Consider the following 24,339-nt stretch of genomic DNA (forward strand, 5'->3'; position numbering starts at 1 on the left):
CGCCAGATCTGATTGTACCCTTAAGAACTGTATTATTTTTACAACCTGTCGTCGGAGAATGCACACAAATAGTTATACAAGTTGACCTAATTGTGCAACCGTCTCTGCATCCTTTCAACTTAAATCCTAGATCCGCGTGGGTATAGCCGAATATTACCTCATGCACGACAAAAAACATGTGGTGGCTTACCAACCTAACCATTATTAAAGACTAGTGGCAAATACACACAGTTCAAATTTTCCGCTTTCCATCACGGTCAAACAACTCTATAAATATGAGGTTTTGCTTAATTTGTTCTCATAATGATTATACGTAAAAAAAAATGCCACTGGACTAGAATTAAACAAGATCCAAACTATTGAATTTTTTTAAAATTCGCAAGACTTTTGGGATGGTGGTCGTTTGCAACATTTTCCCACTCAACACATTTTTTTTCAGTTGATCTACTTCTAAACTTTACCAATGCAAGAAGTGCAAAAATATTTAATTCAAAATTTGATGAAACTATTTTATAAGAGCTGTGTTAACATATATATAGCTTTTCAACTGTTTCGGTTCCTATTGCAATTGTACACCCTTGTCTTTTAGATATTCGGCTTTGCGAGTTGCTGATGAAGGTAAATCCTGAAAAGGACTTCAGATGCATGATAATTTAAAACGTGTTGTTTCCATTTTTTTTCAGGACAAACCAATGTTTGTAATATTTAATATACAATAACATTAAAAGGAAAAATTACTGATGCAAATTCTATTCAGCGATGCCAGAGACTTAAAAATCCCAAACTTAATATCAACATCAGAAAGCCTATAAAACCAAAAGCATAGTCAAACGCACACTAGTATAATATATTGACTTATTGGCAGCTGTTCAAAATTTCCCAATGGATGCGATTTTTTTAGTTTAAACTTTACTACCAAGTGGTGCAAAACAGGTAATTCAAAATGGTATGAACTAATGTTTGAAAAGCTGTGTTTAGACATATTTTTTAGACCCAATATTTACACTCGACCAACGCTAGATCTTGTTGCCCTACAGGACTAAGTGAACATACACCAAGGAACAGAAGCATATACAATTTTATCAAAACAGTGGATTCAAAAGGGGTACCAGCAAAATAGGAGCACTATTAGCAGCTGATAAGTAATGTGTTGCTGCTGTTGACGGATTCTCTGTGATTTGCATAAGGCCATATAGTAATACAGAATATCACAGTTATAAATTGTCTCTTGGTAATCATACCACCTTTTTTTTTTATATACATGTAGTTAAATCTAAATGGTATGAACTTATGTTAGGAAAGCTGTTAAGTTATATTTTCAGACCCATTTTTACACTCGACCAACGCTAACAGTACCAAGTGAACATATGCCAAGGAACAGCAGCACACACAATTTTTATCAAAACGGTAGAATCAAATGGGGTACCAGAAAAATAGAAGCACTATTAGTAATGTGTTGCTGCTGTTGACGGATTCTCTCTGTGATTTGCAAAAGGCCATATACAAAATATAAGAGTATTGATTGGGATTAATTAATTTGCATGCTCCCTTCTCCTCCCCCACAAAAATAATATATTAAAAATTAGAGGTGACAAAATATAAATAGAGCAAAATGGGTAAAAATATTTGAAAAGAGATAAACTGTTATGTCTCGCCTATTTGATAATGCAAATTACGAAATTAAAATAGCAATACTTTAACATGCAAGTTATGCAAATATTCAAAGTAAATGAACCATGACTGAAGGTAAAGGGCTAAGATAATCTCAAAGGAATTAAGATATGCCAACTGCATACCAAATACCATTGACTTTTCTAAGAAGTTTCCTTAACACAATCATTAAGTTGTAAACTATATAAAAGTTTCAAAGTCAATGATGAACCATGAGGGGTTGGGGTTATATAAATATAATCTCCATGGAAATGAAACTTGCAAATAAAAAAAGATTAATGACTCCAAAATAGTTGTTCATCTGAAACTAACCTAATCACAAAATAATACCAGTACATGAAAACTAAGCAAAAAATTCCAAGTCATGACTGAGGGGGACAGCTCCAAATAATATTCGTGGAAATGACGTGCTAATGATTATACTACTGCATAACAATTATCATTGACCTATCACCACAACTTCCCCTTATACTGACCTAATCACAAAATTATACACTTAAACTAAGCAAAAAGTTGAGTCAATAAACCATGACTGAGGGGTTGAGGTTAAATTAACTGGGAATGAGCTGTGCCAATGCTAATACAACTGCATACCAAATATCATTGACCTATCGGTAGTAGTTCTAACCTTATAAACTAATACATGTCAACTTAGCATTGTTTCAAACCAAGACCATGACAGAGGAAGGGGGCTGGGAATAATCTCTATGGTAATGAGATGTGCCATTGCCAATAAAACTGCATACCAAACATCATTAACCTGCCACTAGTGGTTCATTGTAAACTATACCTCATCACAAACTAATAGTAATACATTGTTGACACTTTATCACCAGAAACAGCATACCTGTCTAGCTTTTTGACTCTGTCAAGGCAATACAAAGATTGCCAAAAATTACTCTTTCTTTTTTTTGGGTGCAATTTGATAACTAGTTTTTCTCATGTGATCTATTGAATTAAGACAGACCACTGGGTTGTACTTCCATGATCACATGTGGATCATAATCAGCTTATTATCATAAGACACCCGAAATCACCCTTGGTTTATGTTGTACCTCGTTTGTTTGTGTCTAGATTTTTATATTGTGTTTGCATAATAAAGCAACATAAAGATATATGTATTTCATATCAAACTATTCGCAATTGATATTATAATTTATCAAAACCTCGTAAATATTTCTGAATTTACAGTCTACAGGAACACATGTGATACTTCCTGAACATGTAATTCTATTTCCAAGCTAACCAGCCTTTACTTGCTGCCCTTACACCAAAATGCTTTATAGTGGAAAAGTAAATAACAATTTTCATCACACCCTTTGACACTAGACATGATTGAAACCATTAACTTCCAAATTCCAGGCTTTTAAGGCTAGCAATCTATCAAAGAGGCAGTATGATTAAAGCACATTGTAGATTTTATTATTGCTTAAGAGTCCCATAATCTTAATCCAGCTAATTAAAATGCAGGGATATCAGAAGAAAATCCAGCTAGTTAAAATGAAGGGATATCAGAAGAAAGCAATTATAATCTTATTCCAGCTAATTAAAATGAAGGGATACTCAAAGATATCAGTTATAATCTTATTCCAGCTAATTAAAATGAAGGGATACTCAAAGATATCAGTTATAATCTTATTCCAGCTAATTAAAATGATGGGACACCCGAAGAAAGCAGTTGGCCATTCACAGGAACTTGATTCATCATACAAACACATCAGAGCTTTTGTTTGATAAGTTATAAAACCAATAGTTTATTACAAAACATTGTATTGTATGTACAATTCAATTCTGTGTACAATTCATTAAGTACATAGAAAAATTCCTTAAAATTATAATATAAAACTTAACAATTTTGACAACAACAAATTGCATCAATCTTCAGTTATTCTCTGCACTATTAAAATAGATAAAAAGAAACTTTCTAAAAGTTCCTCTGGCACTGACAAGACATAAAATACACTCACACACATACATACATACACACATAAATAAATCATCCATATATTATACATCATGCTAAAATCGGATACATCTAATTAACAAGATAACAAATTATGGAAATTGAGCTCATTAATAAATAATAATTTCATACACAGTCTAACATCTAACATGCACACACAACTATTCTATCGCCCATTGCCCAGCAAGAAGCCATAACTACACACTAATGTCTGGGAGATCAAGTTTTCTCACTGCCGTTGAAGGTCCATCTTTAGAGAGAGTAATGATTTCACTAGATGTAAGGGGAACTAACCCACCAGGGGTGCTCCTATAGAACTGAGTAGTAACTGGTCTTTCCGTTGGAGTGACAAACTTTGGAATGGTGATTGCTTTTTTAGATGCCGCCATTCCAACTGATGTTTGTATCTGTGTAACCATTGTGCTTGTTTGATTTGACGAGGGGAAGGTAAACAATGACTGACTAGCATCAGGTGTCAACGGAGGACTAAATGTTAGAGGTACCATAAAATTAAATGACTGGCCATTTCTTCCTGTCGTACTAACTGGCATGCCTTGAAGAATTTGTACTTGTGAAGGCATCACCCTTGTTGCCTCTGTGGGTGAACCTACACTAACTACTGGAAACTGAAGTATTGTAGGAGATTGATTTGGCAACTGAACAGCTATTCTTTGGATGTTTGATTGTGACGTTTTTAGCACTTTCCCTACCATCTGAGCGACTGAATTATCAACATGAGTATTTGTTACAATTGAGTCTTCCATTTCAGGAAATGGCACAGCCAATGGTTCATAGTCACTAGATTTTTCAGGTTCAACAGTACCTGCGAATTCTGAAGTTGTATGAAGTGCTTTTGGTGTTTTGCTGCTGTCAGAAAAAGTTTTCTGTTCTATATTATCATCGGAAGGAGGTGAAGGAAAGTCAACCCTAAATTTTTTAGGAGCTGATTCTGACTCACTATCAGTGGATGATCTTTTATTGGATAATTTTTCATCTGACGACTCCTCTGATTCTTCACTTACATTTTTGTCCCCTTTCAGAGGTACTGGAACTTTGAGTGATTTTAAAACAGCATCTATCTGATCTTTTGTAAGAGGAATCATGGTTGGATTTTTACATGCAGGTATTCCAGTTTTAATAATAATTGTCTCAGCTTTTTTTGATTTTCTGATTTCTTCACTAGCTAGATTGCGTTGTACCACTATTTTACTTGAACCTTTTTTCTTTGGAGGGCTAGCAGTTGGGGTGTCACCTTGACTCAAACTCTTTGTAAACTCTGCAATAATAAAGGAATAAATTTAACATATGGTTAATATTAATAGAACTTGCTTAATTATGAACCAGTAACATTAATTTCAAAAATAACGTATTGTATTTCACCTAATAATTAATTTTAATGTATATGTTTGTTAAAATCAAGTGTTTAATTGTTTTTAAAAAGTGTTTTTTTTCCTTTCTTTTAACTTGAGACTCGATTTTTTATTTCCTGTCTACTGATTAACCCTTTAATTGAAAACTGCCTGATAGAAGCTACTCCGAGATGATGGCTTCCCTGGCCATTCTGGCACAAGTTGGAGATCTTCATTTAAAACATCAATTAACACTTGTCTGTCGTTATTTATGTCTCTATAATATAGTATTCCCTTATACCATGGATAGTTTTGTTGATGTTTTGGTCATAAATTTAATATAATTTGCAAATTTTCTGCATTAGATAGATGAAATTTCAGAAATTCTGAATTTTGACCAAAAATAAGTATTCCAATGTAACTGCCTTCATTTTGATCTAAATAAACTTAATTAACATTTTGGAAGAATAAAGTATAATTGTTTAGGTAATAAAACTGCATTGACAGCTATTTGTTCAGTATGGAAACCCTAAACATCCTTTTTTAAAATAAAAGTATGGATCTTATCTAGTCTATTACAAATTACACCTACCATCACCAGAATAATCTTGAGTAGGACTACAGGGTTGTGACATAGATTCGTATAATTTTTGCCGTTCTTTCTCAGCCACCTCACAAATCTGTTCAAATGATGAATGTCTAGGAAATGATGGTTTCTTTACTGGTTCACATACACACACTTGTAATCCTCTGTCACTTTTACATGGATCCGTCTTCCTTTTCTTGTCATCTACAATTAAATAGTCAACATATAAGAGTATAAGGACTACACAAAACAAATGTTTTACACATAGCAATGATTTTTGGCGTCAAAGTTACAATTTGGCTTTCATCAGTACTTTAGTGTCGTTTTGTTTTTGGTATGTATAAGTACCCAGCCATGTCTACTTTGTGTTTTGAAAGATTTATTTCTATTTGTATCCATCTGATTTTTATAGTTTATCCATGTTGGTGTACTGTTAAACCACTGTTCCAGGTTGGGGTAGGATTGGCCATTCACAATCATGTTTAACCACACCACATTCATAATGTGACTTTTCAAAGTTAAAGAGCCTGTAGTTCAATGGTTGTCATACATTGTTTTGTTATAAATTAGGCTATTAGTTTTCTCAATTGAATTGTTCCCTTTTTTCATGTCAGGGCCTTTTATAGACCACCATATCATATGGTATGGGTTTTCTTCCTTGTTAAAGGCCTTACATGTACAGTTGCCTGTAATTGCTAAGATTGGTGGATAGTTGTCTAATAGGTAATCATACTACATCTCCTTATTTCCATACCAAAAAGAAAGAAAAATGAGTGGTTAGGTTTTTTCCACCTTTTAATAAATGCAATCGAACATAAATTGAAAGTTTTGAAAACTTCCTTATTCATATTTAATTTTACTTTTAATAATTTGACAAAATTTTATTTCACTTGCAAATTTCATTATATCTAATAATGGTTATTCTCTAAATATCGCAATGTGTATCAAATTACTCTATAAATAATAAAAATGCAATATTAAACAAGAATGTGTCAGAAGTACACGGATGCCCCATCCGCACCATCATTTTCTGTGTTCAGTCGACAGTGAAAATGGGGGAAATCTGTAATTTGGCATTAAAATTAGAAAGATCATATCATAAGGAACATGTTTACTAAGTTTCAAGTTGATCAGAATTCAACTTCATCAAAAACTATAACCTGAAACGGGACAGATAGACGAACAGACATACATACCAGAAAACCTAATGCCCATTAATGGGACATAAAAATCTAAACTGGCCAGTGCTTAATACTTACAAGTAGTTTGGGCTTCTGATGATCTTTTTCCTGTTACCATTTCTGCAACTTAAAAACACAATACATAAATATAGATGTTTTTATTATCTCAACATAGAAAAGTTGAAAATATGAAACAAAAAAGTCAAATTTCTTTTTCGGTCACATACATACAATTCAAACAGTAAAAGCAGGCATGTTTGAAGGAATAGTAAAACACCTAAAAAAATATTTTGTTCTTTACATTTTTAAAATCAAGTAATGAAAAAGTATATAGAGATACTGTAAATTCAGAAATTATTGTGAAAACTTCGATAGTTATAAATGCAATAATTTAAACTCGCATTTTGAAATATTGTATATATATTTAACAGGATTTGTCTCAAAATCATAATAATTAAAATTGCATTCTAAACTGACAAAATCACAATAATTTCAGAATTTACAGTATATATAATCCTTCTTCCTTTTCTTTTTCAGTTAACTTAGGTGATATACATACAATAATAAGTGAAACTTAGTGCTTGTCTCACAACAAATCTAAAAAAATATTTATATTTTATATAAAGATATCAAATAGAATCGGCATGGTTCTAAAACCATATATGTAAATAAAACTCACCTTGGTTATTCTTCACACAATCCAACAATGAATGCCTTGAACTTGGCCTGTGAAATCCATCATTATAACATACTGAAATAAAGAGAAAACTAACATGTAAGCAGAAATAATTTCAATGGGTGTAACTCTAGTTCTAATGGATGTCATAACAAACACCTTTAGGTTAATATGATATGTATTCTCAAATTATTTAAGAATTGGCATGTTTTTCTACCCAATTAAACCAGGGATTTTCTACCACAATTTTAAAGAAGTTCTAACTTTGGTAATGATATAATTCTAAAATTGTGATGTTAAGCAACAAGAACCTGCCTCCATTAATGTATTGTTGTTAACTTCAGTTGATAAAGTTGACATAGTGCTATCAAAATTGAAACTGATTTATAAACAGGTAGCTTTTAAGAGATTCGCTCATTTGCATTTCCGCCCACAAAATGTTTCTCTGAAGTAATGCCAAGCCTTGTACAACTGTATGCATCAGGTGATTATTTATAAAGTTTAAAATAAAAACTTCAGTTGATAAAAAAATGTGACGTCTTACCACTAATGTCTTGCATCTGCATTAAATCAGGTCCTATATACTTGAATGCTGGTTTCCTTCCCCTAAATTCTGTTACATGTACTTTCCTAATGAGATCTAGACTAGTAAGAATGTTGGCTATATCATATAATCTTCTAATCTTTGCTGAAAACAACCCAAAAATATGTAAAGAATTTTTAAGGTCGATCAAAACTTTAACAATGTTTTTTTTCCAGTATCCTCTACTATTATTTATGAAAATAAACATTAACTTCTTGTATTAACAATTAATGTCCTCAGAAAGAAGACAACATGTGCTAGAATGAGTTTTCTGTATAGCCTTTAAGAAAGTTTGAGGCTGTAGCTCTCAGACAGGCTATAATAAAACATGTATTTACAATGGCAACCCTTACTGATAAAACTCCTGACCTAGACACACAGGTTTTAGGACCATAACCAGTATGTATCAAATTTGAATAAATCCAAACAACATTTGCAGCGTAAAAAAAATCAGGTTCTCTAAAGGTTTATATACCTGGAAAACTTAACTTAATCGTTGTTTCAAGGACAAATCTCTTAGGTTATTCCTTTTAAAAAAAGCTCATTGTGTGGCGTCTATTTTTTGCATATCATGATTAGTGGGTTTAATGGTTTACTTACTTTTGAATTTAGAATAGTCAGACCTATCTACATTTGCATCGCCAATGAGTATCTTTGCTGCTAGATCTAAATTCACAGTTTTTTGCTGAAAAAGAGAATGATAAATAATAACCTTCATTGTTCGATTCACACAAAATCTATGACAACAGAAATACATATCTGTTAAAAATTGGGAAATTTATCTTGATGGAATAATCTACTATGTAATAGGTAATTAAATTAGGTACATCTCCCCCTTATTACTTTTCACATTTCTGTTTGCCCTTTGGTTAAGCATGAAAATATAAAGACTCCCACCATGCAAACAAGATTCCCCAGTCTTTATTTTGAATTAATATAAGGTACAGAGCTCCAGATAAGAATTCACAAATTGGGGTTTTTACCCACCATTTTCTTAAATAATTGGGTGATAAAGTATTTTAATTGCATTATCAATTCCAATTCACCCCTCAGGTTTATATCAAATTGGGTTTTTCACCACCAAGGTACTTAATGTAGTTTTTTTTTCATCAACACAATATTGAATATTTAGGCAATATCAACCCCAGATTTTTTTCCATTTTAAATATGTTTCTTTCTTTTTTTAGCTGTTTTATTTGGTTTAGGGTTAGAGTAAGGGTTATTTGCTAGCTGTTTTATTTGGTTTATTCACTGAGGTGCAATTGTAGGTTTAGTTTGTGTCCCGTTTCAAACCTTCTGCCAGTTTTGTATTTTCTCACAAAAACAGATATGTGTATTTATTTATTTACCGTAAAATGAAAAACCAATAGTATTTAAACTCTAATTATACTTGAATGTTTTTGTTTTATTCAATTTACATAAATCTGGGTTTAGTTGTTTTTTATCATGTCATAATTGATTTGGCCTTTCACTTTTTCCAACTGATTTCCTTTTTGATGAAACCCCGTGTTTATTAGCAATATTCTCGTTAAGGTATCACACACAGGCACGTGCGTTCAATGACGCTTCATAAAAACACTGGCTGAGTCTTGGTATCATCATAACTTTCCCTCAGCTTTTCAAAAGAAGCAGAAAACACGCTTCTATTTAATATTTTTACCGGACATTCACTTTCGTTTTGATTCGATGTATGTTATAATAAATCCTGAGCAATGCGAAAAAAATATGACTACCGGTACATGACACACACTAATTGGATAAACACAGAGAAGATCGAAATATTTTCAAAAACACGTGTACCTATTGAGCAACAGAAAACTCCAACAGGGACCCATTTCAGCTACTTGATGCAGGGATATATTTTTAGAACGAAAGGAAATTTCCATTTATAAATATTATAAACAAGTTTACGCGACGACTGTAAACAGATAAGGGTAAATAACTCAAACAGTAGCCAATAAAAGGGTTGAGAACTCATGGTTTTGGCATATAATTGGGTTTTCCTTTGAATTAATTGGGTTATTGAACCCTGCAAAGGGCAATTGCATTGGTTTTTTTATTATTTGTATTGCGTGATCACGCAAATACGCAGCTTATCTGGAGCTCTGAAGGTATTTGTTATTATTTCACCCCTTTCCCTTAATTTTTCATCTTTTGTCATATGAAATCTGAATTCTGTGGATTCATTTATTTTCTATGTCAGTATGTGTACCAATTTTTGTGTATTGAGGAAAATTGCATTATTGTGATACTTTATGTCTTGGTTTTGCCCAAGACTTCCTGCATACCAATTTTAATTTCCTCGATTTGTTTTTTAATTTGTGGTAACTATACCCAGGAAAACATGAAACAGAACCATAAAATAAGTTCTTGTTCCTTGTTTTGGTCAACAAATTTTTTCAGCAGAGAATACAATGTAAATGCAAAGTAATTTAAGAAAAGACTATTACCTCAGAAACCAGAAACAGCATCAGAAACTTTTGACTCATTATGCCTAGTGATTTGTCTTTTCTCATTAATGCTGAAAAATAAAAACATCAGATGCATTAATCTTATCATGATCTGCTGTTAATTCAAAAATGGTTATTGTGAACACTCACAGGGCAAAACAAAAAAGTTTGTATGTTAACTGTTACATGCTGATAAATAATAGGCAGTGATATTGTTGTCTTTTTTCAAAACTACCTTTTCCCTTTTTTTTGGGGAAATTGGGAAATTTTGAGACATATTTACCTGGGAAGGAATATTTGGGGGAGGGCAAAGAAATGAATGAGGGTATTTATAAAACCATGTGTGTTACAAACACCACAATGATTCGAATCAGAATCCCTGAACTCAATAAAGGGCTGCGCTTAGGCGCATGATACGCCCGTTGCTCTTTTAACTTGTCTTTTATGCTTTAAATGAATTTATATGATCAACTAGAAATAGTGTGAGCCCTGTCAAATACCCCCCCCCCCCCAAATAATAAATAAAAATGCACAAAAAAATTGGCACTATTAAGGCTACCTCAAATTTAACTAAGTTTGTTTCAATTTTTCATCCATACATAAAATTTTGTGAAAGTGTTAGTTATTGTCCCAAATTTGGAAAAATCCCCCCTTTTTTAAGCATAAAAATTCATAACACAGAAATGTAAAATCTGAAATTTATAAAAATTGAAAGGGAGCTTACATTAATAGATATAAACAATTCACCAAAGTTTCATGGACATTGGTGAAAGCCTTTTTGAGTTATTGTCCGAAGTGTTAAAAATCACCCTTTTTTTATGAATAAAGCCCCATAAATCCAAAACTTAAAATCTGAAATTTATAAAAATTAAAAGGGAGCTTATATCAATAGATATAAACAATTCACCAAAGTTTCATGGACATTGATGAAAGCCTTTTTGAGTTAATGTCCGAAGTGTTGAAAATCCCCCCTTTTTTTATGAATAAAGGCAAATAAATCCAAAACTTTAAATCTGAAATAAAAAAAAAACGAAAGGGAGCTTACGTCAATAGATATAAACAATTCACCACAGTTTCATGGACATTGGTGAAAGCCTTTTTGAGTTATTGTCCGAAGTGTTGAAAAATCCCCCTTTTTTTTTATGAATAAAGCCCCATAAATCCAAAACTTAAAATCTGAAATTTAAAAAAAACGAAAGGGAGCTTACTTCAATAGATATAAACAATTCACTAAAGTTTCATGGAATTTGGTGAAGATGTTTTTGAGTTATTGTCCGAAGTGTGGACTTATTGGGAGGAATTTTAAGCCATTTTATTTTGAAATTGGGAATTTTCTCTGGGGGAAAAAGCTGAATATCAGGGTAATTTGAGGCTAACAATATCACTGATAGGGAAGGAAGGTAGGGATTTAATTTTTTTCTTCTAATACTCATTTTTGGCATTGAGTCTATTGGAGCAACATTGTGACTTTAACAGTGATTAATCAAAAAGGGTTAAAAAAAACTTAAGGGTAGGGTACAGTTAACATACAGTAAATTCAGAAATTATTGTGAGATTTAAATTATTGCAAATAATGCAAGAGTTGTAAAGACAATAATTAAAACTCTCATTTGGTAATATTTTATCTGAATTAAGCAGGACTTTTCTCAAAGTCATAATTAAGTTTAAAATGGTAAAATTGCAATAATAAATGCACGAAATAATTTCTGAATTTACAGTACTTTTAAAAACAGGACAGTAATTATTTCAGTAAACAGTAAATTAAGCTGCCATTATATGATGTAGTCAAAAATCAGCTTGAGCATTCAACAATATAACAACGAATTACGCATTTAAGCTGTAAAAATTTGTAACAATATATTTTGGTAATACAACCGTGCCCATTTCTGTCTTCTTCCAGTAAAAGCTTTAGCTAAAATTTTAGTTTCAATAGTTTTACAGCTACAAAATAAAAAGAGCCAAATCATCTTTTTAAAGATTCCAAGCAGCATGTATCAAGGTCAAGTATATATTAATTTTGAAAGACTAAAGAACTTTTTACAGCTTTGATCCTTTAACTGAAATTAAAAAAAGAAGTCTTATCTACCTGTTCCACCTAGATTTTCAATATTAAATGTTGGTTTTTCAAGCTTGGTTCCACACATAGCTGCATTCTGTTCTGCTAGTTCTCGACTTAACTCAAAATCTCGTAACTTCTTCATCTGCTCTGCAAAACCCTCTGCATCTCCTAGTGCCTAAAACAAAATGGAGTCTTTATAACTTTCTCCCAATAACATTTCTAGAATAACAATTCATTCAATCACTAAATGAAAATTCAAGTCAAGAATATCATATTTCTTATGAACATGTTGAAAACTATCAAAATATAATTGCATTTCAAGTAAAACCTGAACCAACAATTATTGTTCCTTGTATCAATTTCAAATCAGGCTGGACACGAATAAATTTGAAGTGTTTTGCTTTAACCCAAAGTACCCTTTTTCAATTTGCATCCAGCTCTTGTATATTGTGATAATGCATATTCATGAGACATATATCAACAATACATTCAAGGTAAAAAAAATATATAACCGCTATGACTAGTCCCCTTATTTTTTTCAACATTTTTTGGCAAACAGATGTATATGTTTAAAGAACTTTCTAACAATCTGTATGCGATCATGATGTTCCTCGGGAAATCAAAGTTCATATGATTATACTACTTTTTGTGTTATATATTACCTTTAGTTTAGCTAATGTTACAGGCAAGTTAGACTTGCCATGCCAGGCATATTTATTTTTAGCAATTCTACTGACTATTTCCACACTTTCTAACACGTTTACAATATCATATATCCTTCTTCTTTCTACACCTAAAATCAATAAATAAATATATATAATAACATTTGTAAGTGTTCTTTAAATACCTGCATGTTTTATAAATGTGAAAACAGAATCAAAGATTTTTTGTTGTACAATATACTTTTTCCACAACTATATGACAGTAATACAGATGTTCCGGACCATATGAGTATTTGGACCATACGCGTATGGTCATGACCATATGGGTATATACTCATATGGTCCGACGATACGCGTATGGTCCGACCGTACGCGTATGGTCGGGGTAATTAACAATATGTTTACAGTTTACTTTTAATACTTCTAAAGTTTTCATATGGTATGACCGTTCATTAAAAAGACGCTATCATATATAGGTTATTTTATTATTATATTATAATAAAAAGGTTAGCTAAATAAAAATTAGAAGTTTCACATCGTTAATTTTACTTTCTTGTCAAAACTATAATAAACACATGTTATACCGATGGTCATTACTGATGGTCATTACCGATTTGTTATTACGAGTGAATGGCAATACGTCGAGAAAAAAATCATTGAAAATTTCTAAATGAACTGCTACACAAGAAGTCACTAGCAACTAACTTAGTTTATTTAAGTTGTCTTGTGAATATGGTGTATTGCAAGCATGTTACGATATTTGAGATCTAGAGCTTCTTAAAACACCGTAGAATTTCACCTACTAGAAATATCGGAATGGCCCAAGGCCTCAGTATCACTGTACGCAGCTTTAACCAGATGCTCCGCAGGGCGTAGCTTTATACGACCGCAGAGGTTGAACCCTGAACAGTTGGGGCAAGTATGGACACAACATTCAAGCTGGATTTTGCTCTAAATTTGGATTGTGATTAAATAGTTGACACAGCATTGGTTTCTGACACAGAATGAATGTATTCAAATGAACTTAAAATTTTTGTTTTCTCTTAGAGCAATTCACTGTGCTGTTGAATATTAATCCTCTCAAAAAAATGTTTAAAGAAATTTTCTTTTTATTTATGAAATTTCAAATGAGAAAAATTGAACCCAATTTTTTAATCACATCCCCCTTTCCCTTATTCCAAAACTAATTTCAATTAAAATATTCTAATGGAGTTTGCAACAATTACTACTCATTTAAATACATCATAAAATATTAAGATGTAAAAAAAACTGCTTGTTATCACTGAATGGTAAAGATTATTTAAATTTATCAGTTGGTAGTAAAAAGTGAATATACATTGTATATTGTATATAACAAAGATTTAAGTTGATTCTGGACAAAGAAAGATAACTCCAATTCAAAAAAAATCTTGCAGATATTTCTTGCTTACTTTACTGGACAAAGAAAGATAACTCTTAATTAAAAAAAAATTTGCTATTTCACAATATTGTGAAATTAGATATTTCTTGCCATTGCACAATACTATGCAATTGAAAAGACTTGCTATTGCACAATACTTAATATAATAATTTTAGATCCTGATTTGGACCAACTTGAAAACTGGGCCCATAATCAAAAATCTAAGTACATGTTTAGATTCAGCATATCAAAGAGGCCCAAGAATTTGATTTTTGTTAAAATCAAACTTAGTTTAATTTTGGACCCTTTGCACTTTAATTTAGACCAAATTTTAAAACTGGACCAAAAATTAAGAATCTACATACACAGTTAGATTTGGCATATCAAAGAACCCCAATTATTCAATTTTTGATGAAATCAAACAATGTTTAATTTTGGACCTCGATTTGGGCCAACTTGAAAACTGGGCCAATAATCAAAAATCTAAGAACATTTTTAGATTCAGCATATCAAAGAACCCCAAGGTTTCAATTTTTGTTAAAATCAAACTAAGTTTAATTTTGGACCCTTTGGACCTTAATGTAGACCAATTTGAAAACAGGACCAAAAATTAAGAATCTACATACACAGTTAGATTCGGCATATTAAAGAACCCCAATTATTCAATTTTGATGAAATCAAACAAAGTTTAATTTTGGACCCTTTGGGCCCCTTTTTCTTTAACTGTTGGGACCAAAACTCCCAAAATCAATACCAACCTTCCTTTTATAATCATAAACCTTGTGTTTAAATTTCATAGATTTCTATTTACTTATACTAACGCTATGGTGCGAAAAACCAAGAAAAATGCTTATTTGGGTCCCTTTTTGGCCCCTAATTCCTAAACTGTTGGGACCGAAACTCCCAAAATCAATACCAAGCTTCCTTTTGTGGTCATAAACAATGTGTTTAAATTTCATTGATTTCTATTTACTTTAACTAAAGTTATTGTGCGAAAACCAAGAATAATGCTTATTTGGGCTCTTTTTTGGCCCCTAATTCCTAAACTGTTGAAACCAAAACTCCCAAAATCAATCCCAACCTTTCTTTTGTGGTCATAAACCTTGTGTCAAAATTTCATAGATTTCTATTAACTTAAACTAAAGTTATAGTGCGAAAACCAAGAAACTGCTTATTTGGGCCCTTTTTGGCCCCTAATTCCTAAAATATTGGGACCAAAACTCCCAAAATCAATACCAGCCTTCCTTTTATGGTCATAAACCTTGTGTGAAAATTTCATAGATTTCTTTTCACTTTTACTAAAGTTAGAGTGCGAAAACTAAAAGTATTCGGACGACGACGACGACGACGACGACGACGCAGGACGACGACGACGACGACGACGACGACGACGAGGCCAACGTGATAGCAATATACGACGAAAATTTTTTCAAAATTTGCGGTCGTATAAAAAGGCTAGCTTTTTACTCGCAAACAAAAGGTGTAAATGAAAAGGATCGTGCACAACCATGCAAGACTTGCAAATGCAAAAAAATATATTATACCATGTGGAATTAAATGTCACCCAAGCCTTCATGGAAGAATGTAATTAGCGATAAAAACTAACTATGGCATCAATGTTAAATTTATGATGTATAATTGAAACTTCTATAATGTAATTAAAAAATATATACCTATATGGTCCAAATACTCATATGGTCCGGCCCGTTAATAACCAAACGAGTATTTTACTCATATGGTCCGACCATACGTGTATGGTCGGACCATATGAGTATACGCATATGGTCATGACCATACGCGTATGGTCCAAATACTCATATGGTCCGGAACACATACATGTAGCAGCTCAAAAGGTTACTTGTTCTTAATTTCAGATGTCCTAATTTAATATTATTACTACAGAAATGAAGACTAGTGTCTCAGTCAAATGGTAAGTAAATGCATAACTGTGCACATGTCTCTCTCCTGTTTACCAAGGGGAGAATGAACCTGAATTAACATTCTCATAAAATTCTTGGACATTATAAATCAAATTGAAGTACTTTGAAACCATGCTTTTATTTCTACTCTTGAACTAGACGTTTACAAATATCTTAAAAAAAAATATATCAAGTAACGTGTTCACCGGACAAAGAGATGAACAATAAGGTAACCATACAGCCTTCAACAATGACCAATATCCATTCCAAATTGAAAGCATTTTATAATCAAACTTTGAGATAAATATTGCAGACGTAGACAGCAAAACTGAAAAGCAATAATTTTGAATAAGCCTGGTCTTCAGAAATGAATTTCTTTCTATTTTGCTTCATTCCAGCAAATCTTACCTAAATCTTTAGCTATTTCATCTAAACTTATAACATTACTGTCCTTGGTTGTTGGCATTTCAGGATACTTGTTTAAAAATCTGTAAATAAATAAAACAAAATATATATCGCTGAAACGACGTTGAATTTATATTATGTACAAATTATAATTAGTAAAGTGGTTTTGTAAAGATTTATTATCTTTATTTCCAAGCCTATGATTGATCATGGAAACTGACTCTATAAATTGAACATAATTATAAAATTACAGCTTTCTTAAATGCCTTACTCAACTTGTATAACCTTTTCCTCCATAATGACGCCTGTGTAGTACCTCAGTTGAAACACTTTGACTACAAAGTGTCTGCAGTTGACTTAATAAAATTTGTATCCAATATGAAAAGGAATATCATAGGAATATCTGACTTAAATTTATTTGATGAAATAGTTGTTTTTTGCAATGCCTTAATACTTTAAAGTATATGTTCAGCATTTTATTAAAAAAATCCTATGCGAATCAAGTATGCAAAAAAAAAATTCAATGGAGGAAAGGGATAACACAAATAATGAACTGTTAATGGGAAAATACTCAAAGTGTGCTTCCTTAATATTTCACAAAGCAAAAACACTGAGCAGACTTTTCAAATTAAAACTTTGTTGCTTAATTTGGTTTCACGAGGATAATATAAGTTTTAAAATAATTCATAGAATGCAATATATGAAATGCATAGATTTGTGCATCCTGATGTTGCATACACGTGTATAGATACAAAAAAATGTATTAAATAAGAACCAATTTTTAATCAAAAACTGATTTTTAAATGTTGTCCTATTCCATGAACTATGTACAAATCTTACTTGGCACAAAGCAATCCAAGGGATTTTTCTTTCCTGGAACCAGCTGGCTTCCAATCAAAATCATCTCCAAAGTCAGGTGGTTCTACAACTACCACATCATCATCAGTTCCAATTGATATATCCTTCATTTTGCTTTCCCTATCTCTAATTTCTGGACTGACAGCACTAAAGAGCATTTTAAGATTAGTTGTTGGTGTGAGAGGTGCAGCAATTTCTTCTCCGTCCTCTTTACAGTCTTGTACTGGAGTTGTTGGTCTACTGTCAGGGCTTTCTCCTTCTTTAATAGGTTTAGTACTTTCTTTATGTTTCTGAGACTTTTTTGCTTTTTCAGAAATTCTGTTTATATTTGTTGATTTTGAAAATGGGACTCTATCCTCACCTTTAGATGCTTCCTCTGACATATCTGAAAAAGACATTATAATGTCATATATTAGTTTATATCATCATTATTTTCTCAATCAACTTAAAGATATAACAACTCAAGAACGATTAAAGCTAAAATCGTGAAAATTGAACTTGACTGCATTTAGTCAGGGGAAACTACATGTACATAAAAAAGTTACTGCACGGACAACGGTCATAGAATCACTATTTGCTGCTTGAAGGTCGATCAACCAACTTAAAAATACAAGTAAAAATCACGAAAACTAAACTTGAGCTTCAATTAGACATCAGAGACAACACATATATATCTCAAATTAAAAAGATTTCAGTGTTTTCAAGTTATTGTACGGCCAACACTCATGTATCACTTGGCTTTACTTGAAAAACTACAACTCAACAACAAGCCTTAATCCGTGAAATCAAACTTTACCTTCATTTAAGGAATATGGATTAATCTTTTTTTTTTTTTATTAGTAGTATATTTACAAAGCTTTGGTTAAACACATAAGAAAAGTGTTGGAATATGGTTTCAGACTATAGTTAGTGGTTGGGAAAAATTGGTGAATAGTAACACAGAAAATTCATCAAGAAGTGTATGATTCAGTCATCATTACTTTATTTTTAAAATCTAACTCTAAGAGATACTCTCTGACTTTGCTTTATAAAAAAAAAAAATCCAAAACTTTTCTATACACCTTATTGCTATTTGGTCCATGATCACAATTGTCGTCCCTTGATTTTCGTTGTTTACGAATATAGTCCCTAGTGTTGACAGTGGGTTACTAGCCAATATTTTTCATACCCCTTTCAAATTTATTTCTCCATGTGTTATGCCTCAAATTGGAAGTATGGGGGTGAAATTACACTGTAAACAAATTTGGGTCCAGAATTTTAAAGGAAAGTTGTGATTTGGTCCAGCTTGAAAAGGTTAAAAATAAGCACTTCGGAAGCTGTCAAAAGATTTCAAGACGCCCTAAACATAAAATTGTCCATACACTTGTATTTTGAGTTACGAGCTGATGAAGTTTTCTATAGTTTTGATATAACTTGTCCCAAAAGTAGTACATGTTCAACACACTGTAAAAATTTCATTGAGAAAGCGCAGGTGGGACTTTTTTAATTTTCATTTATGTTCTAAAAGAAATGCACTACGAAATAATTGTGGTCTCGAGCCTTTTATCCACCATTACTGGACATCAAACAAGTTCCCAGAACATTTTGATATCATAATATCTGACGCCACAATGGAAAAGTGATTGTTGCATGGCGTCAAAAGTTCAAGCCGGAATAGCGATAAGGTGTATCAGGTAGCTATTTGAAAATTTCTTCGTTATTTTATATTTTGGGTGGACAATTTTGTGGAAATTTGGTATTGAATATGTTTTGTTCCTTTTCCAGTCTGACAGGACAATGCAGAAATGTCTAGATTGCATTGCACATGTGTATTATTTACAATACACCTTATTGCTATTTGTCCGCCTTAACTGGATATCACACAGGTTCCCGTAAAATTTTGACGTCATAAAACAAAACATCTGACGCAATAATGGAAAAGTGATTGTTGTGTGCGTCAAAAGGTCAAGCGGCAGGCCGAGTAGGCTAATAGCGATAAGGTGTATATGCAAATGTCCTCCTGTGGCCCTTATTTGGTGAATAAATATTCTATTAAAGTATTCTGTACAGTCGGAAAGCTGACCCCGATTTGACCCCATTTCTTAAAGCAACAATGGACGTCATGTGATTACCATATATGGGCATTTTTTTACCCAAAAAAGGGAAGCCCGTTTTTTTGAATTTGTAGCTGTTACAATGAATTAAAACTAATTTGCTTTTAAGTGAACATTCTTGAGTATATAAGGAATATTTTCATTAACTCAATTATGGATTTAACTCATTTCTTTCTTTCATAATATGTCTTCAAAGTGTAGGTGTTGACCAAAAAATGTGGTCAAAAAAAATTTAAATCGTAATTTTCTTTCTTAACTTCTCGGGAAGCTATGCTGAATTTAAATTATGTTATGTAACATAACTTTGACTATGATATGTCAAATTTGTGCCAGTTGATATGCACAGATACGCAAATGTGCCAGTTAGAAGTGTCGATATTTCTGACGAAGCGGGGCCGACGGTAATTCACGAGTTACGTCCCTTTGTTTGACACTATCATGAAAAACTATTGTTATATCAAACACCATATGCTGTTATTTACAAGTGGATATTATTAAAAATAATCTCTTATATACATTTTGATACTATAAACATGTGCCAAAAAATAGAGAAACACATTTTATCACTTTTCAGAACTCAGTCCCAGTGAAATAGGCCCTAGATGTGTCCCTATGTGCCATAATAGGGTTAATAATTTAATATTAATTTAATATTCCAAGAGTTAATTTAATATTCATGTTTTGGTAGGTATTTTTACTGCTGCAACCAAATTATTTTAACACAGAAATAAATGTCTACTCAATTTATACAAGGGGTAGTCTAAATATTCATGAATAATGGATCAAGACAGTATGAAAATGATAAAAAAAAAAACAGGAGTTGATTTCCTTTTCATTTCTGACACTTGCAAGTAGGTCCTACCTTTTTCATTTAAACTTAAAAGAGATCATAATGAAAGCTGAATGTAAAATCTTCTGTTCATTGTTTTAAATAAAAGGAAAATTATTTGCAATCTTTGTATGAACAACTCATTGATTTCATGCAAGTTATAGTTTTTAAATTAATGAATGGGCTCAAATTATAAAATGACACACTAAACCAATAAATAAATGGTGCTAATCATGAGCTTGAAAATGAATAAGATTAAAATAGACTCAGTAATATTTATTTTTTTCTGTAATATTTGAAAAAAATTATAATTAATAACATTAAAAAAACTATGCATTTTTATATTTATGTGAAAGTATTTCAGAGCAGTTTCTGGGGGCTAAGTGGACAATTATGTTTTAGATCACAAGTCAAAATTAAGTCACACTGCGCGCGCATGCATGTCAGTATGATAAAGCTTTGAATAAGATTGATTAAAATGATACTCTGAAAGAGATTGTTTGGGCAGCAACCATTTGTTTTCAGGGAGGGGGAACTATGGATTTTTTTCCCCTGACAAGTTGAAAACAATTCTTCTCTTTTCAATTTTAGCATTTCATTAAATGGCAGCTGAGGGTAAAAGAAACATTTTTTTCACAGGGTAAAAAAACAAATTATATTACAATCAATACTCAATAGCCACCAACCCCTACCCCACCAGAAAATCAAATGGTTTGTTGGCTGCCTAAGTTCAAATTTAGGACAATACTTTTTCATTTACTTTTGCAGGATTCCTTCAAATCACAAAATGTGTTTTATGTCGGTTATCTAAAGCAGTTAGTGTTGAGCAAAGACAGTATACGATTTACTTACCTTGTTTTAGTTAAGTCATACATTTCACTGACTTAGTCTAAAGAGAATATATTAATCCAGTCAAATATTCACAGCTGATCTCGCCATTACTTTTTCAAACAAACATACTAAATATGTGTACATTGACTGTGTTTAGATGCAAGGTGACATCAATGTGTAAGACCGAAAAACTACAATGTCAAAAAATGTCCTTATTTTGGAATTTAGTTAAAACGGGGTTTCCCAAGGGTTGATAGAACGTTATACTTGATGCTTTTATTTGTATTTTGAAATACGTGTTATTAATTTTTTGTACAGTTCATATAGTCTTTGTTATTAAATCTATGAAAAAAAGAAAAGAAAATAATTTTAAACGACGATCAACGACATTACGGGATCGTTAAACGACGGCCAATTTGACATGTTTGAGAATTTATTCCTGTTGATAATATAATCCATGGTTAACAAATCGAAATAAATATATTACAGACCCTAATGGCTAGTAGGAAACTGAAAAAGGGATAAACTTCCAAATTGGCGCCAAAAAAAAATTCCGCGAAATGAACGCAATTTCAGAATGGCGGGTTTTAATATCAGTTCCATTGTTGTCTTAAGAAAGTAGCAACAACGGTCGTTTCTAAGGGCTTGCTTTCCGACTGTGTAGTATACAATGGGATTATCTTGTTTTCCTGATCACTTTTTGTGTAATAATGCATTCATCTATCAAAGATTGATTTATGGAACAGGAAAAACTGTTTTGCTGTCAAGGAGCTACAAACATGACAAATGTGGTTATTGGCACATTAATTTTTTCTTCAAAATCCTACATCTGCATATGAATATGTTTAAATCAGTTTAAACTTGAAAGAGTCACAAAATTAATTCTGGGGCAAACATTTCTTTTAGGGTTACAAATTGAACAAACAAACTTAATTTCATTCTTTTTGGCAATAATACCTTTCAGACAAGTTTCAGTCTGATATATGTTTCAAGTTTATTTCTGCCACTGCTTTTAGGTTTGTTGTTGTTTACAAAAAAAATAATTGTTATGTTCCCGAAAGTCAGACAATCTTACCACATACAAATACTTCTGTGTCATTTATGAAATCCTTAACAAATTTCTTAATTTTCTTAAAGGTTGTACAGAAAACAGTTGGGAATGTTTCTGGCGTTCAAAATTTTGATAAGCTAGCGCGTTCAAATTTGGCGCGTGATCGTGTGTGCCATACCGGCCCGCCTACTGCATATCGACAATAACGGACTTTGTTGTGATCTTCTTTCACAGTTCACTGACGTTGTATCATATCGATTTAATCAATAATGAATAGATCAATTAAGAAACATTATATTAATTAACGCATGTCAATTACAATCAGTTGTAACAGCAGCCAGAAGACATTATTTTTGTTTGAAATACAGAAGGGCCGCAAATTAGGTCAATTGATCAAAAATGGCACGTAAAAGTTCGCGGAAAAATTACCGGCTTAGACATGACAACTGCGAGATATTGATTGTGAAGATATTCTTTCATCAAATAAACTTCTTTCTACACTCTAAATATTATTAATTGAATAAACAAACATGCAAACGTTTCATTAAGTGCCAATTTTTTCATTAAATCATCTTACAAGGGGATACTTAGCCATCGCGTCAAATCTTCTTCAAATGTGGGTCAGGCATATTTGTATTCAATTATCCATTAATTCAGCCAAAAAGAGAAGTGAAATCACAGTCTACTGGTGGTAGGTCATTCAATACAATCACCATAAACAATAAATAGAACACAACTTACTTGGGGAATCGTCTGGCTCTTGTTTCATTCTTGGTATTTTGGCTCCTTTCCAAATGAGGTTTGTGTGGATGACGTAGGTGGGTTTGAAAGGTTACAAATATCATATGTGTCTACGGAGCTAAAAAATAATATCCTTCAGATAAAAAACAACAAATAAAGACTATTCCTAACGATTCTCGTAGACAAACGAAAAATTCTCTGTCAACTGTCTACAACAACAACATTTTCCGCGGAAATTTGGCGCGAGATGATGCGGGGTTTAAGACATAATGGAAACGCCCATATTATTATTTCCAATGAAATTTGAAAGCCATTTTGATTGAAATGCTTTTGGCCAATCAGAATGTTGATTCAGGGGTCAGTTCAAAGTTTGACAGGTCAATGTCTTTGAACAAGTCTAAGCCATGTGCAGCATAGATTAAACGAAAAACAAGTCGTGACAAAATCGTTTATTCCTCAGCACTGTAAATTTGAGGGAAAAAAAAACATGTGTGAAAATATATAATATTATACCCCTGACACTAAAAATGGGGCTCATCTTCCCAAACTTTCCTTTCCCTGAGAAAAAAAAATGTACAAAAAGTATTTAACACGAATGTTCGTGACGTATTACACAAGGAAGTGCGTGTTTTCTTCAATACACACCTGCCATGGAATACACAAACATTTAAATTGTGAAGAAAAATGGTAAATGTCTTAGATATTTATTTGCTTTACCCTTCATGCTATGAATTATTAATATTGCAGTGTTTTCTTTGGGAATATGAATGACCATATACGTAAGATTTATTGACGAAAACAAGGAAATTTACTAAAACATTAAAAACAGTTGACTTTTCACTTTTTCACTTTCAGATTTCATCATGTTGTAAATAAACAAGGAATGGCAACACATGGAGACCAACACTATCAACCCTACCCACCCAATTCTGTGGAAGAAACAATCAAGGTAGGTAAATAATATACAATTTAATTAAACTTCATTTAGAATACAACGAATGACCAATGACAAAGTGTCAATATAACAGATGAG

General features: G+C 32.1%; 2 protein-coding genes across 12 annotated transcripts in view; one reads left to right on the forward strand and one right to left on the reverse strand.

Annotated features, from left to right (window-relative positions):
- Positions 1 to 3,409: 3,409 nt before the first annotated feature.
- LOC134686808 (transcription factor E2F8-like) lies at positions 3,410 to 23,585 on the reverse strand. Of its 5 annotated transcripts, none has more exons than XM_063546606.1 (12): positions 23,307 to 23,585; positions 17,744 to 18,146; positions 16,907 to 16,986; positions 13,181 to 13,311; positions 12,546 to 12,693; positions 10,460 to 10,530; positions 8,610 to 8,694; positions 7,971 to 8,114; positions 7,430 to 7,501; positions 6,829 to 6,870; positions 5,576 to 5,773; positions 3,410 to 4,910 (listed from the first exon to the last, which is right to left on the reverse strand). In XM_063546606.1, exons 1-12 carry the CDS (start codon positions 23,332 to 23,334, stop codon positions 3,832 to 3,834), a joined length of 2,481 nt encoding a protein of 826 aa, XP_063402676.1. In that variant the 5' UTR covers positions 23,335 to 23,585; the 3' UTR covers positions 3,410 to 3,831. The 5 variants fall into 5 exon arrangements, with proteins under 5 accessions (XP_063402676.1, XP_063402675.1, XP_063402679.1 ...); XM_063546605.1 differs by having other exon boundaries at positions 6,829 to 6,876; XM_063546609.1 differs by lacking the exon at positions 23,307 to 23,585 and adding an exon at positions 23,143 to 23,268 and having other exon boundaries at positions 6,829 to 6,876.
- Positions 23,586 to 23,688: 103 nt separating this feature from the next.
- The window catches only part of LOC134686806 (neuron navigator 2-like), a 302,687-nt gene continuing 302,036 nt past the window's right edge, over positions 23,689 to 24,339 (forward strand). For all 7 annotated transcript variants that reach the window (XM_063546602.1, XM_063546594.1, XM_063546601.1 and 4 more), the window contains exons 1-2: positions 23,689 to 23,993; positions 24,162 to 24,255. In XM_063546602.1, the coding sequence (XP_063402672.1) occupies positions 24,190 to 24,255 (66 nt within the window). In that variant the 5' untranslated portion in view covers positions 23,689 to 23,993; positions 24,162 to 24,189. The remainder of the gene's footprint in view (positions 23,994 to 24,161; positions 24,256 to 24,339) is intronic.

The sequence above is a fragment of the Mytilus trossulus genome, chromosome 10 (genome assembly GCF_036588685.1).
Source record: "Mytilus trossulus isolate FHL-02 chromosome 10, PNRI_Mtr1.1.1.hap1, whole genome shotgun sequence".
Taxonomy (NCBI): Eukaryota; Metazoa; Mollusca; class Bivalvia; order Mytilida; family Mytilidae; genus Mytilus; species Mytilus trossulus.

Excerpts from the sequence above, each read along its gene's own strand:
- LOC134686808 (XM_063546605.1), bottom strand. The coding sequence starts at position 23,334 with ATGAAACAAGAGCCAGACGATTCCCCAA. Across the intron at positions 16,987-17,743 it reads CTTGGATTGCTTTGTGCCAA|ATTTTTAAACAAGTATCCTG; the intron begins GTAAGATTTGTA and ends ATTTATTTACAG. Across the intron at positions 8,115-8,609 it reads TGACTATTCTAAATTCAAAA|CAAAGATTAGAAGATTATAT; the intron begins GTAAGTAAACCA and ends GGTTGTTTTCAG.